The following is a 16,996-nucleotide window of genomic DNA, read 5'->3' on the forward strand; positions in this document are numbered from 1 at the left end:
CTTTATAATTATTAAGAATTTTTGAGCGGAACACTTATCAAAATCCATAGAAATGTACCGTGACGAAAAAATGAAAGGCATTTTTGGTAAAGAATACTGTATCTTCTCCATATCGTGTCTGCAAAGATTAAATTTATTTTCTTTATTGAATCCGATTTTAAAATGTACTAAAAGTTTTTTTTCTTCTTTAAAACATGATTCAGACATTTTATACAGCCTTGGAACTTAAAGGGCTTTCTTGTAATCTTGCAGTCTAAATCCATGTTGGACGAAATTATTAATATAAGAAATTACTAGGAATATTAAAAATTCTCCTTCCAAGAAAAAATTAAATAATTAAAAGTTAATTTAAAACTTAGTTTCAATTCACTCATTAGCTTTTTATTTTTTTAAAATTGTAAATATCTGCATCCGAATTTTTATTTTTGAAGTTTCTATGGCATAAAAACAGATATTAATAAACACTTGAATTTTTTAGCATGGAGGGTTTTTATTACCATTCCGTCATAGTAATTAATTGCTTTATAATGTAAGCGAATTCAAAATCCTTAAAAAAAGTTTCCAATAGATTTGCCTCTATATAAACTTTACAAGCTATTGTTTGTATTGATTTCTATAAAAACAAAAATACTTGTAGCAAGGTAGGGAAACCTTTTTGCAATTTCAATTTTTAAAAATCGTAGCAAAATTAACGGGATTGCAGTTCCCCTTGAGTTTCTTGATTTTCATTTTAACCCAATAAATTCTTAGCAAAATTCAAAAATGTATCTTTCTTTAAAAAATGGCAATTTCCTATTCTATTAAAATTTTGTTTTTCTTATCAATCTTTTCTTTTTTTTTGTCTCACATAATATATATATATATATATATATATATATATATATATATATACAATATTAAGCATAAAAATATTATCTTCTATTTTTCAGCTGTCCTTAGGATACAAAAAACATATAAATGACTCTACTCTAGACATTGAAATCTGATGAGTAATGTATCTAAAACACTTGATAAATGAAATCATCATTGTTACTTAAGAATTTACATGTATTATACTCATCTTTTGAAGAACCAGACAGTAGCAGGAAGTCTTTATTAGCAGGTGTTTAGGTAAGAGTGAGTGCAACTTTAAAATTCATTTTCTTTTTAATCTACCATTTAATAAAGAAGGTTTCGGTCTTTAAAAATCTTATTTCAGTGAAGCATCAATGCAATATATTACAAATAATATTGTGTATTTTGAGAAAGCGTTGACTTCATTTAAAATGCATGCTGTGATCATACTGTAAAATTATAAATTATCCAAAATACAAAAATCTTGCAATATTTGAAATTTATAAATGAAATTTGTGTTTAAATGAACATTTCATGGATGCTTGATTCGTATCCATATATATATATATATATATATATATATATATATATATATATATATATCCTTTATTGCAGACAGTGACTATCATTAAAGAGGAAAATCACTGTTTCAATTCTGAATGTGGAAGAGACTAAAGAATAAAATTCTGCTAGAATGAAATGATTTAAAAGTTGAAAGGAAAGCTATATGAATAAAAAGTGGGAAAAAAAACTAATGAAAAGACAAATGATGCATATTTTTGCTAATTGGACGGATGTTTATGTTGTATAATTTTACAAAATCTGGCACCTTTTTATGTTGTTACAGGGAAAATGAGAGTAAAATTGTTATGAAAGCAGGATCAAGACATTGAATGAAAGAAATGAAAAAATAATATTACAAATATATACTTAAAAAAATTGTTAGAAATGAAATTATTTTATTTTTTCCCCGGTAAATTATTCATTTCAATTAATTATTATTATTTCCAATAAATTATTAATTACAAATTAATTAATTATTTCCTAAATATGATTAATAAAAAATCTAATAGATGCCGACACTATTAGCTGGAACCATTAGAATCTCGTTAGAATTCATCTTCATTAACGACATTTCTAAGCAATTTTATATGCGTTTTTTAATTTTTGCCGACGACACCGCGATTCTAGCAAAAAATAACAATTCGATATATATTCATATTGCCCTTAATCATCACCTAAAAAGTCTTAAAGGCTGGTACGATAAATGGAAAATATCGATTAACGTTATTAAAACTAAAAAAATAATATTCCATACATCACTTATAAATAGGGAAAATAAATTACTTATTTACTCAGCCTATTTGCGTTCAGTACTTACTTATGTCTGCCCTGTGTGAGTATATGCTGCCAAAAACAATGTTAAACTGTTAGAAAAGCTACAAAATCAATAATATACAGTGGGGAAAATTGAGACAACCTTACTCTGAGCTCTCTATACAGCGAACTACTCAAGTGTAAAGGTTCCAAATTATTTTACATACTATTCATGGTATGGGGAAAAGGAATAAGCGAGAAAAAAATATTTTCAAAAATACCGATAGATGGCGCTGCACAACAGAAAATGTTCTGAAAAGACACAATATACACATTTATAACACATTTTATTCGAACGCATCAAACATTCAACCACAAGGGCCTCGTTGATGAAGGAAAAATTGCTCCATATGGTTCCCTTCTTCAAGATGTAAAATCTGCATTCTGTGGATAGTTTAATTGCGGATAACCTTGGATTGAAATGCTTCTCACATGCAAAGTGATACTGTCTTTCGAATCTGCCAAGGTTACCAAGATCCAACAGCCAAAAGTCACAGGGATTGAGATCTGGAGAATAAGATAGCTGGGTTGTTGGAAACGTATGACTAATTACTTTATCATTAGTAAAATGTTGCCATAGAAACTGTTTTACACAATGTGTGAAGGCGCTCCGTCTTGCATAGAGGTAATTGAATCAAGACTTTGGAGCTGTTGCATTTGAGGTACAACAAAATTTTCGAGCATGTTTTTGGTACCTCCTGGTCATCACGGTGCATGTCACAGGGAGATTGTGCGTAACCTCTTCGAAAAAGAAAGGTCCAAGAATGAATGTGACTGTGAATCTATATCAATGTGTGACTGCTATTTTTGGTGAATGAAGTAGAATACCTTGGAAGGTACGAGAGCCTTTTGTATCACATATGCGGCAGTTACGGGTGTTGAATGTTCCACTTCAATGGAAATGTGCTTCATGTAGACAGAAAGTCCGAAATGTCAATGCAAAGGCCAGTCGCTTCTCCCTGTTAATGAGCAACAACTGTTGATTGTAACGAATTTTGTATGGGTAAAAATGCACCATTTTTCTCAGTGCGTTCAACACTGTACAGTAGAGAAAACATCCAAGTACTGTGACATTGCATGTGCACTGTCACTTATGCATTGATTGTTCAAGAATAGCATGGCAATATCTTCAACAACAACTGAACGAATCGATTTGCGTCCTTGACCCGATTGAATTCTAAGATCTCTAGTTTTCTTGAAACTACCGATCATTCTCTTGATAGCTTGGGGAAGTAATGGTCCTTTTGCGTAAATTCTTAAGCCGACGGCACTCTCGAATAGCCGTCGCTGATAAGATTGCCATCTTCCCAGTTTTATCCCCTTTTTTGTCCAAAATAGTGGCTGCAAACTAAGGATTTATGCAAATATTTTTGCTTACAGTGCAAAATTGCAGCTAAAATGAGAGTTTAAGTTTCTTCACTTTTTTTTTTCTTTTTTTATATCAGCAATAGAAATTAAAAAGGAAAAATTCCATTCCCGCATATGCTTATTTTTTGTGATTATTTGTGTCTTTTCAGCATATTTTCTGTTGTACAGCGCCATCCAATGGTGTTTGTGGAACAATTTATTTTCGCTTAACCCGTTCCCCCATGAATAGTATGTACAACAATTTTGGAGCCTTTACTCGTGAATAGTTCGCTACATAGAGAGCTCAGAGAAGGGGTGTTTTAATTTTTGACACCTTGTATGTAAGACACCTTTTTACTTCTCTAACTCTGAAATTTATAAAGCAATTGGCTATCTCTCCTTTAATAAATTCATAAGAAAACTTGCAGCCAACTTTCATAACAATCTAGAAACATTGGAAATGAGGCAGTAAATGTAATTCCCATGTATGACCCTAATCTTAGACTTAAAAGACCTCAAAAAATTCTTCCCTAAACCCTTCAAATAACCTTTTGAAACCTCACTTAATTAATGACAAATATGCAAGCATTCCTATAAGTATTCCTATAAGTATAGTTCAATTCCTTTCTTAAAGAAGAAAATGGTATCATAGCATTCCATCCTGTATATTTCATTTGTTTTGCTGTCTTGACAATAAAAATGTATAAATGTAAGATTTTTTTAAATATTACAAATATATGAAACAATGTTAAAATGTATATTTAAGAAAATTAAGTAAATTCTATTTTAGTATTTTTTTTTCACTAATTATGCCTCTTTCCGAATAAAGGCTTCCCAGAATATAAGAATATTAAAAACATTTCCCAAGCGCATGATTCTCTGCAATATTACTGGATTTCTTTACAAAATTAAACAGCAATGCTATTGGGTTATTATCTAATTCGAAATATCTCCATAAAATATAATTATCATGAAGCAATAAATTTTTAATAACTTTCAGTGATACTAATAATTAACATTTTATAACATCAGCAATAAATTTGGATATTACCATGAAAAAAAATTTATTATTTTTAAAATGAATTGTTTATTAATTCGACCTTACGGCCAAAATGTTACAATAACTTGCAAAACCAAAATGCCAGTCTACCATCCAGAACCATTGTATTGAATTTGACAATTTTTTTCGTACATGCTAATGCAATTTTTTGCCATTCAATCCTATTCAATTTTTTTGATACATAAGTAAATAAAAGCATTATTTTAAATTATACTTGCACAATAAGGGTAGCATATTAAATTGTTTAGCCATACTTTAAAACTCTGAAGTCGTCTAGTTGACGAAGAAAATTAACAAAATGAACTTAGTTGTTGAAATTGTGAACGAAAATTTTATAATAATTTTTGAGACATATTACAAAATTTTATTTTATAGTATGTCTCGAAATGAAGAGGAAGAGGTGTAAATAATCGTAGATGGGATCATAATCATATATGGGACATGAAATGGGATTCATTTGAAAAAAAAAAGTCTAAATCATTTTAGAGTCATTTCTCGGGTTTACACATAAAAAATGTAAGAAATGTAGTATTTTTTTAATTTTTTTATTTCTCTCAAAAATAGAGTTTGGTGTAAAGCAATTGACTTTTGATGACGCATATAGAGATTATGAAATATTGTGGGAAACAAAAACTGACGAGGTTGGAGCTATGTGATGAGTTCATCGGTTTCGCTTCTTACTTTTAATACATAGATATCTGAAATTCTTGGCAAAAAGGAATCAACTTCTGATTTTTTTTTTACATTTTCAAATTATTATCTTTTTAACATATTTTGAGTTTTGATACTACTGTATGCGAGATTACTAAAGAGAGATATATATTCCACATTTGTTTCGTTATTTGTAAAAACTATATACAGTTGCTAAAAAACTGTAACTTTTTTAATTCTTGAACGTTTTAAAAATTGTTTATAACAGTAAATGTTACAGCTATTAAATGCTTGAAATTCAATTTTATGAAATTTGAAAATGTTTTTAATGAAAATACTTTAACAGATTTTCGAAATTTATTTTAATGGAAATGTTAACCGGCACGGAATTTTAACTTTTAGGAATATCAATTATTTCGTCAAAATTAATATTTCTTACAGAATTACAGCGCATTACTAGAACATTTTTTTATACTATGATAAGACCTAAGCAATTGAAGAACAATGAATTTTTCAATTTTCTATCGAAAAATGTCAACTTGTCCAAATGATGATAAAATTATCCTTTGGAAAGAAAATGCGAAGAAATCTGTCATTCACTCTCAAATGAATAATCTGAAAACAAAATAAAAAAAGATGACAATCTATCTTTCAGCGAATTTTAGAATTTTCAAACAAATTGTTCTAACAGCTGTAAAAGTATATGGAAAGGGTATAAATAAGAGTTTTAATTTTGGTTTTTGATTTTTTGGTTTTTCTAGCAAGTTCAGATAGTCATTTTATTAAGTTATGTAAGTGGTTCGGGATTATTTAAATTCGATTTAGAAAAATAGAGTTCGTAAATTCAAAATTTTGATTATTATAATAATTTTTTCATTAAAAAAATTTCTATTTCGAAATATTATATTCTGTTTCAATGGAAATAGTAGATTTAAGTTTTGCTATTTTAATAATTATTATCATACTTTGCATTCAATCATTTTTGAAGGACATCATCCGATTTCATCACCTTAAAAAGTTACCAGGAAATAAACCACATTTTCTGAGAAGAAATTTTGGATATTTATTAAAACCGGTCTTAAGAAAAAGAAAAGCCCGTAATCCAAATGCTAGTAAGTATACAAATTGTATATGACAAATTATTTCGTATTGAGTCTATATTTTATAAATTAAAAAAAAAAACTTTTTTACTTCTTGAGTAATTACTTAAGCACTGTTTGATAAATTTATATATTTATTATTCTGTATTTTAAGTATTATTTCAAATTGAAATAATGATCGATAGCAAAATTGAAATTCAAATAAGTAAAGTACCATTCAACCAGCTTGTGTATAATCTAGATCAAGGGCACTCAATAAGCAAAAATTTTTTTCCCCAATTTTGAAAAAAAAAAAAAAAAAATGTAATACATAGATGTTAACTGTTCAGAAACTGAAATTTCTAAAATATTTTTCTGATTTAAAAGGCATAAATTTGAATATTTTAAATTTTTAATAAATATTAAGCTTTTTATAAAAATGCTTCTACCCAATATTTTTTCCTCCAAATTTTTTTTTGAAGAGACCTCACAACTTATTTAACAAAATTAGGAATATAAGTTTTGGCATCTATTTTAGTTTAAAAAAAATGTTGCTTAAAGTGTTGTGAATTTTTTTGGAAAATATCAGAATTTTTCATTTTGAACAGTTTTAGAAAAAAAAAAAAAATGTAATCAGACTTTTACAAATCCAGCCCTGATTCTATTAAGCATGCATTTAAGAGTGAGCAGAAAAAATTTCATATAATTACAATAAAATGTGATTGACTTTTAACATTTTGTAGCTGACAGAATTTTGGAAAAAAGCAAATGGAGAAAAACAGCTTTAAAGTTTCAACACAATAAAATTGTAATAAAAGCAACTCATATCAAGCTAGTTTTTCCTTAGAGCAATAAGATGGCATTTGTAAGTCCTAAGATATCAAATTTATTTACATATTTATTAAGGACCATTATCATAAGTGTAAAATAAGAAAATGTTCATTTGTTTTTATTTGATACAATTTTTTTAGTCAAAATATTTATTCACTTCTCTTCACTTCTATTTATCAAATATTTATTAATACACAGTAAAAAATCTAGACCATTTCATTGAAGACCGTTGACATTGAGACATTTCTACACCATTTCAAACGAAATTATTCATTTTGAAGATAATTTTAATTATCAGTGAAAAATTCAATCGAAAAGAAAAACGAAAGAAGCAAAATTGTAAACAAACAAAAATTTAACTGTTGCCATCTCAAACAACTGTCCTGCTTTTTACTTCAAGGAAAAAAAATTAAATGGCTTTCATATCTCACTAAATATTTATCCGATTATTTTGAAATTTTGAGATTAATAAATCAAAGGCTCAAGCCTCAGTTTTCACTCAAAATTAGAAAATCGATATTTTCATCGATTGTCCGAAATTCTCAGGTTCAAGTCTAGATTATATTTTGCATAGAATCACATTAATATAAACATTTTTGAGATTTTATTGTAGAAATTATGGTAATTGAAAATGGGTTGACAACCATATATTTTAGAGTCGAATTTTTTCATTCATCATTTTTCAGAGGAAATAATAATAATAAAAAAAACCCTCAGGAAGTTGTTTAAATTCTTTTAGTTTTCTCTTTTTAAATCTTCCACAAGTTGTTGCATCTAGCTGTGTTTATCATGAAGTACCGATAAACAATTTGGCAGTTTAAAATGGAAAAAGAAAATTCTTTCCTCATCATATGCGAATGAAATGTATAAAACTTATATCTATATGAAAATAAAAAAACAGAAATTCTAATTTGCGCACAATTTTAATTCTATTCTATTTGCAATCAGAAACAAGTGACTTGACACTCGATATATTTAGAAAAATGTATACATGCGATTATTTTTTTCTAATAATTATATATTTTTCCATATATAATTATTTATTGAATTATTAATAAATATGTTGATCCAATTATTTTTCATTTCTGCAAAATTAAACAAACAACAACAACAAAAAAAAAGATAATTTTTGAATTTTAAAAAATAGTATTTTTTTAGTGTATTCATTTTTTAACGCTGCTAGATTGTGCGTCTAAAATTAGATTAAAGAAATTTATTGTTATATTTTAAAAAAATTATAGACAATATTCTTATACATTTTTATACTTCTTTATGTAATACTTATATTTACTTTTTATTATTATTACTTTTTTATACTTATTTAAGTAATAATTAAATGGTAATTTTTTTTAATAAATTCTTATTAATTTTTAAGGACATTAGGATTATTTGTATCTTTTTTTAAAATTGTTCATCGGCCTCGTAACTTTTTTGAATATTTTTATCTATTCTTATTTATTTTCTATTATTAATTCTAACACTCTTATACACAAGCAAAAGTTTTCTCTGACTTTCATAATTTTTTCCACATTTAGCTAAATATAACAAACTTTTTTATACGCAAATCTATTTTCCTATTATAAGAAATGCTAAAAGTGAAAATACAAAAAGTGCAGTAGAGCATCTGTTTACCTCTTGGGAAATATTAACTTCCAGCAGGTTTATTCAAATGATTTTATTTTATTCTTCACCAACTTATTTAGAAAAAGAAATTCATCAATTTTCAAAATATTGTTGCTCATTTCCTTAATATGATTATATGTATAAATCCAATCATAATAATTTTTTCAGATTTAAAACTGCTTAATTATTCTAGGATAACCATTGCGTATAGAATCAGAAAAAAATTTCACTGAATATTCATTTGAAATATTACATAAATTAAAATATACTTAAGTAGCAAGTACGAAGTTTCAATGCTCAATGTTTTAATTTTGTATTCTTATATTTTTTCTGAGTATATTTACATCCATCAAAAATTTATTAGATTACTTTAAATGTATTTACCTCCGATTTCAGATTTATGTGAGTTATTAATTTCACTTCCCATTTTAAATTAAGTGAGTTAAGTTTACACTTTAAGTGATTTGAAAAAAAAAATTAATGAAGTCCATAGCATAATGGAGAGAACAATTTGATATTTCTAAGAGAATGCGAGTTACATGTTTATGAAAACTTGAAAATTCAAAATAGTTTGAGGAAGAAGTTATGAAGCTTAATTAACCACAAACATCTTAATTGAATTTTTTGCTAATCAACAAACCCTGCATACTCGTTTATACTCATAAGACATTGATTAGTTCATCTCTGGAAATGCAGCTAATGATAATAACACTGAAAACAATAAATTTTTGTGATTCTTTTACTTTTATTGGACCGAATTTGGGGTTAATTTTGCTATTATTACTATTTCTCTGATTACATCAATAATTTTTTTCTTTAATGTACTTTATCTAGTGAATAGCATAAAATGAAAATCTCTTGAAAAATTATTTAAAAGAAGTATTTATATATACTGTTTTCTTTTTGATAGATATAACAGAGCGTATAGTAGGGACTAATCTCCTATTTCAAAGACAGGGACTCCACTGTTTCTGGGTTGGACCCCAACCGGTCGTTTCCTTATTTTCTCCAGAATTACTTCAAGTAAAAATTTTTATGTCAATTTGAAATATGTTTCAACTTTTAAACTTTCAGATGATTATTTAAAATTGTTGCACTTTTTCAGCATTTAACTGCTGATCTATAATCATTTGTTTGTGTGTCAGTATTAATGATAAAGAATTCAACATAATGGATAAAATTTATATGCTTATTCTAACTTAAAGTTTATTTAATGTGATATATCAAATTGTTCGTCATTTTCTACAGAATTTCTTGAAGTATTTTTTTTTTATTTCACTTTGAAATATTTTTTATTTTAAGTTTTCATATTGATTATTCAATGTTACAGTATTTGTTCAACAATTCAACTATTGATCTTCACTTATTTGTTTTAGCGTAAGTGTTTGTGATAATTTGTGATAATCGGAATTCAACATGATCAAAAGAACTTATAAGTTAATTATAACTGAAAGCATCTTTAATGTAATGTATCCTACTTCGTGCCTAAGTATTAAACTGTTGAAATAAGGCATAGGCACTTGAGTTACTTCATTCGACGTTTAATGCAGTTTGTCATTTGGAACTAAAATAATATTTCTATTGCTTGGATTTTAAATGAAGTGCCTCCCATAATTTAAACCTGAACCGGAAAGTGTATTAAATAATATTGATTTGTTCTTTTAGTTTTCTGCGATTTTGTTCCAGCATGGGAAAAATCGTTGGGGGAGTTGATGTTTTCGATCTTCCTTCTAAAATACAATTAAAACTTGTTACTGATACATTTATGCTTTTTTTTTATCTAAAAAGTTGGAGATTGATAATGTTCCGACAATAATATCCAGCATTCATACTTTTCTCTATACTATTGTGCAGATGTGATGTTCACACAAATTTTTCTCTGAAACTGTTCTTCAAATTTGCTTCGAAATTATATTTAAGTTAGAATGTATCTTTGGTATTCGCCACAAAGAATATTTTCGAATTTCAACATCTATTGCTTTATGTACAGGATGTCCTTAATTAAACGATTCAATCTAATGGTTGTAAATAAAAGAAACTATTGTTCAGAAAGGTATGATATTTTGTACAAAACATATTAAAGGAATGATAACATGATGGAAATATGGCAGAAGGAATCATTGATAATGATGTTCATTATATTAATGGAATGTTTGAGGGAAAAAATTATTTCAAAATTTCTTAGTCAGAGAATACATTTATTAACTGCATATTTAGTTATATTTACGATAGATTAGAAGTATTATTACAACCAAAACATGATCCATGTTGGGTATCATTTTCCACATCCATCTAGATTAGCAAGATAGTATGTTTATAGTTGATAGCAATGTGTTCTAGAAAATGCTATGAACATATTGTGAATGCTGTCTTTAATACCATGTAAAGTTCTTGGATCTTTTTAGATGTTTAAAATGTCCTCAAAGTCAAAAATAACACTTGATCATACTTCAAATGACAAATCATATTTTGATTTGAAGATGGGGAAGTCACATATTCAGGAAGTGGAGGCTGATGATACGTGTTTCTGTAAATCATGATGCTTGAAAGGCTCAAACTTGCTTGCAGATCCGGGGAATTTTATTCCAAACAACGATGCATATCTTTGTCCTGCGATCGAATAGTTAGACCTCTTGCACTAAATTCTACGAAGAAATATAGGTCGAGAATAAATAAGACAGTAAATACACATTACAACGTTACATATGGTGATTACAACGAAATCCGTATTATTCAATACGGATTTTCTAATTCCTACTAACATTCATCTTAATATGCCATAAATAACATTAATTCTAGAAATCGAATAATTGTTAAATCTGAAGTTAATCTGAGTTTTCTTCAAAACAGAGGCGTATAATTTTCTTTTCATTTTGTTTCTTTTTTTATTCGAGATCAAACAGGAATTTATGACAATGAAAGTGCCACATAAACAACAAAATGAGTTGATTTGATTCCCATGGGCATCCTCAAACCGTATTTTAAGTATATTTATAATTATAAAGTTTTTAATTATAGCTTTAATCAAATATTGAATAATGTGCTATTCACTGAGGAATTTATTCCTCCTCTTCAGAGAAGATTAGAGGCTAGTAATTTTGAATTTAATTTTAACTTACATGATTAAACATGGAAACATTAAAGTTATTCCCCATTCTCTGCCTTTGTTCAGAGAAAATCATCCATTACAACATTTTGTACATATTGTTACAAGCCTGTAAATTTGTTACCCAGCACGGTTAGTTGAATTACTGAAAAGATGGTTTTAAGATCAGCTGTATTAGATGTTGATTGGGTACCATGTCAGTAATCCCAAAGCTTTTCGACAATTTTGGCACATATTTGGCGACTTTGTTGACAAAATAGATATTGCTGGAAACTTCGAGAATGTTAGCAATCCATCCAATAGGGACAAAGATACGAATGATTGACCCCGAACCTGCTCGGCCCGCCTCCCGGGAACTATAAAAGGCCGGCAACCTCAACCTCAAGGAATTGTAGTCGGAGTAGTAGACAAGTAAAGAATCGTCGAGAGTATAACAAAACAACAGCGAAAAACTAGCGTTGTGCCATGACCTCCGAGAGAAAAAGCCTGCTGGCTGTTGTAATGAGTCATCACCGCTAGGCGGATGCTCCGAGAAGGATGGAGATTAACATAACGCGTAACTTGCGATGTATAGCGTTATGCTTCCTCGACAGTTTTCGCCAAATCTCTAAATTATCAAATAATTGCATAGATACTAATTACAAAATATTACTTTGATTTAAAAAATTGACATTTAAATAATTACAATCGCGGTTTGAGAATTTCCGATATTGAATATCACATTTTCTTGACAAGTTTCGTTATTAAAAACACATTCACCGAATTATTAAATAAGTGTATAATAATTGCTTATTTACGAATTATTTATTATGTGTTTGTGTAAAATAGATGTTTACATTAAATTTTCTTTAAAATGGAAACTTTTTAGTTCTCAGGAATTTTTTTTTTAAAAAAGGAAGCTAATTAACTAGTAAAAGATTTATATATAGGAAATAAAATTTCTGTAAACAAAAAATTTGATTAGTAACATAATGAGATTATTCATTCATTTTTTAATGCTTTATATAAATATTGGATTTAAATTTTTTTTACTAGAAATGTTTGTTTAAAAAAATATAGCAAATCTATGAGCTGTACTTGTATAAAGAAATAACGTATTTTAGTTAATAAATATGAATGAATTAAGAAATTATAAAATATGAACCAGATGAAGACACATATTAGTAAATATTTATTTATTTCAACATAATAGCTAGGAAAAAAATACAATTATTCAGAACTCATATATATACAAAATAGAAATACTATTAAAATGTGATTAATAAACCATTATTTTTATGTACTATATAAAAAAATACAATTATTTAGAATACATATATACAAAATAGAAATATATCAGTAAACATTTATTTATTTCAACATAATAGCAAGAAAAAAATACAATTATTCAGAACTCATACATATACAAAATAGAAATACTATTGAAAGGTGATTAATAAACAATTATTTTTATGTGCTATATAAAAAAAGGTTCATTACTATATGAAATAAGTACTATATAAAAAAAGTTCATTACTATATGAAATAGGTACTATATAAATAAGGTTCATTACTATATGAAAAAGGTACTATATAAAAAATGGTTCATTAAAGGTACTATATAAAGAAGGAATTCAGGTTTACACTTCAGCAGATGAATTACTCAAGAAAAAATTCAAAGAAAAATTTACATTAGTCAGTAAATACATCTTCTGAATTTTTGATGATAGATTCAATAATATTAATTTTGACATTCAATGGACTTGATAATCTATCACAGGGATCCTTTTCATAATAATCAAGAATATCTAATATTTGATTTATATTATTAACTTTAATTGGTAATGGGAATTGCACATGTTTCAAAATCCTTTCTCCCATAAATGATGCATTTAAAAATAGATCAATGTTAATGGTAGGAATCAATGTTATGTTAGGAATGCCATCATTAACAGATAGGTGGATGAATAACATATTTTCATTCTTTTCAATAATAGTCCAAAAGGAAAAAAAAGGTATGGTCTTTAATACATTTTTTAATTCATTAAAATTAGTAAATGCAGTCTTGCTGTCATAGTCCTGTTTGGAATTTAAGTTTTCAATAATGGAATGTTCAGTTTGGACTTGTTCTAATCGTTGCCTCTTTTTTGAAGGACTCTCTCGAATTGAGGATGTTGATGATGAGAAATATGTTGGGCAGCCAGGAAAAATACTTGGCGCAGTATTTTCTTTCAGCCTGGGCTTCTTCAGAGGAGCAGATAGTGTTTTCCTAGTACTTTCATTGTAGAAAGTAGTTCTGTAAAGCACTTCACCATCTTTAAAATGTCTTTCACATACCTGAAAGAAAAAGAAAAAAAAAAAAAATTCGCTATCATGTAGAACAACATTTTATATTTATAAACCTACAAATCAAGAGAAATTTTTTTTTAAGTTCTAAAAATGTTTTAAACTACTGCTTAAAAATCAGTTATTTTCATGCTTTATTTTTTAAAAAATAAATCTGAGTGGTCTATATTTTACATTAACAAAATAGTGAAGCTAGGATTGAACTAAAATTAATGCATCTTAAATAAATTTTTATTAAATCAGAATGACATTAATTTTTTTTACAAAAATTAAGACAGTAACTAACACAAATTATAATATTTTACACCTAAAAATAATTGGAACTATTTCAAAATATTAAAACGTATTAATTATCAATGCTAATTTTTGCTAACCTTAGAATTCTTTGTAATGGTAAAATATTTTGGAATTGCATACAGCAATTTCTCTCTCTTTCTCTCTTTTTAAAGAAAAATTAAAGTTTATTTACCAAAAAATAAATGATTTAATTAAAATAAAAGTTTAAATAAAGTAATATAAATTTCTTTCTTTATAGATATTCATAGTGATATTAATATCCATTGTAACTTTAAAAATAAAACTCACTGTCATGATTAAAAATACTTAAGAGATAATGGATGCAACTTTATAAATTGTAAGTAACTAAATAGTAAATAAAAGATAGGCTTGAGATTAATCGATGAAAAAATTTAATAAAGAGCTTATTTAAACAGAATTTTTCTACCAAAATTATGAATAAGAATCGAATAAGTAAGAACCCTGACAGGACTATCATAGATAAACAAATGATAGTCTAAAAATTGATTCGATTTTTGACATAAAGAAATAGAGAGTCTGTATAAATAGATTACAGGTATTTATTCTTATTTCATTAAGTTTATTCTTAATCAACGCTAGATCATTGAGAGAACAAATAATATTGAAAAATTAAATCGTAATTATATTCTCTTGTTAAAACAGAACGTGATGAACAAATAGGCTTAACAGTAACAGATTCAATAACACTTTAAGTTTATATTGAGGATTATAAAAGAAATACACTTACTTTCAATAACTTGTATCCTAAACTTGCTTTTGCGTCTCATCCATTTCAATATAACACCGTCTTGGATCACGAAATAAATATAAAAATAGAAAAAAATGAAGGCTTATAAACGCCAGCCGTCGTTCACTTCGTGCAGAAAATGTGCAGAGTGACGGTTGTTAAACGTCTTCTTGATCGGCTAGCAGCGATGACTCATGCAGCAGCGACTGGTAGAGTCAGCAGGCCTTGTTTCTCGGAGGTCACGGTTGTGCTCAGCGTTGGAGCTCAAGCGAGTGCTGAATTGCTGTGTGCCGAGTCCTGGCGTTTATTGTAAAAGCAGCGTCGTGTCGTGTGTGGAGTAGTCAATCGTGTAGTAGTGAGTCGGCAGTTGGATACAGCTAAAGTGAGAAGACAGGGATAATTTCAGCCGTTAGGGGAGACCGTAGAGCGAAGCTCCGAAGATTCTCTCGCCTGCTGAATTCTGTTTGGCAGCTTTATGTGCTGCTGTGTAGTGTGCTGTTGTGTGTACGTCTCGGCTGTAAGTAGTTGTCTTTGTATTCGTCGTCTGTGTCTTCGTATTTAATAAAAGTCGTCGTTGTTTTCTATTGAGGCCTGCTGATTGTGTTCCCACCATACACCCACTACAAGCAAACCCGATGAATTTACGGACGTAGTAGTGGAATTGAAATAATCCGTAACAATTTATTAACAGCATTTCGACGTATTATTTATACTGTAATTTCTGTGTGTTTGTTTACATATATTTTGCATACATATTTTTATGTTTTATGCTCTTGCATTTTGAATATCTGATTTCAATCCTGTTTTCAAACCTTTCCATTATATATTACTGAAAATTTCAATTTGCATGTGATCGGACTTAGACCCTAAAAAAAGCATTTAAATATACAGTTGTGAGTATTCCAAGCATATTCTAAATTATTCTCAGAATTAGCAAGATATTGATGTGAGAACTGGTATAGAGTCTCGAAAACATCTGAAAGCAACCTCTGCGCAATTCGAAAATTGTGGGGATAATACTGGAGAATGCTTCATTTGATCTTCTTGGCAGTTGAACGGGGCATATCCATTTCTTCTGCTTCACAATGGACAAAGGTATTAATCTGCATTTTGGAAGCTTTTCCCCTCTTCCACTTGAAGTGCAACCTTGTCTATTACACCGGAAAAAGGTTTTTCTTCTTGCAGAATGAACTTTAAACTAGTCTGTTTCTTCAAATTTGGCTATCATTAATCGAATAATCCTGACTTGCCATGATTTGCAATTTATAGCAATGATTTAATATTCAGCTTTTTTTAAATATGGAATTTTACTTACAACGAGTAAATCATTTTTCCCCACAAAAGAACAACTGATTTATCACAGAAAAGCTAACTTAGTAGGTCTAATAGCTAATTAATAGGTCCTTTTTTGAGAAGCAGTTACACTGGAGGAACCTGTTTTTGTGGATTTTTATATTTTAATATTAAAATCACAGAAAACTGAAAAATTAATTATATTATTTTGATTTTATTTCGCATAATAATACTTTTATTTTTGTGTTATCATAGCAAAAGAACTGACATCGTAATAAAACAAAACGATTTCAAGTACCGAAATTACTCTCTAATTGAGGAAGGAACTATTTCAAAAGCATGGCAGCAAATATGCTTCATTTAGCAATCTAAATCTAACTAATTTAATAATCTTCAATCATTTGTAGATTATGATTAAAAAATAC

General features: G+C 27.9%; 1 protein-coding gene across 1 annotated transcript in view; it reads left to right on the forward strand.

Moving 5' to 3' along the window:
* The first annotated feature begins 2,806 nt into the window (after nt 1–2,806).
* The window catches only part of LOC129962270 (cytochrome P450 4C1-like), a 39,940-nt gene continuing 25,750 nt past the window's right edge, over nt 2,807–16,996 (forward strand). Inside the window, exons 1-4 of the mRNA XM_056076015.1 lie at nt 2,807–2,836; nt 6,031–6,060; nt 6,258–6,381; nt 9,713–9,825. Coding sequence (XP_055931990.1) covers nt 2,807–2,836; nt 6,031–6,060; nt 6,258–6,381; nt 9,713–9,825 — 297 coding nt within the window. The remainder of the gene's footprint in view (nt 2,837–6,030; nt 6,061–6,257; nt 6,382–9,712; nt 9,826–16,996) is intronic.

This window comes from Argiope bruennichi, chromosome 2, assembly GCF_947563725.1.
Source record: "Argiope bruennichi chromosome 2, qqArgBrue1.1, whole genome shotgun sequence".
Lineage (NCBI taxonomy): Eukaryota > Metazoa > Arthropoda > Arachnida > Araneae > Araneidae > Argiope > Argiope bruennichi.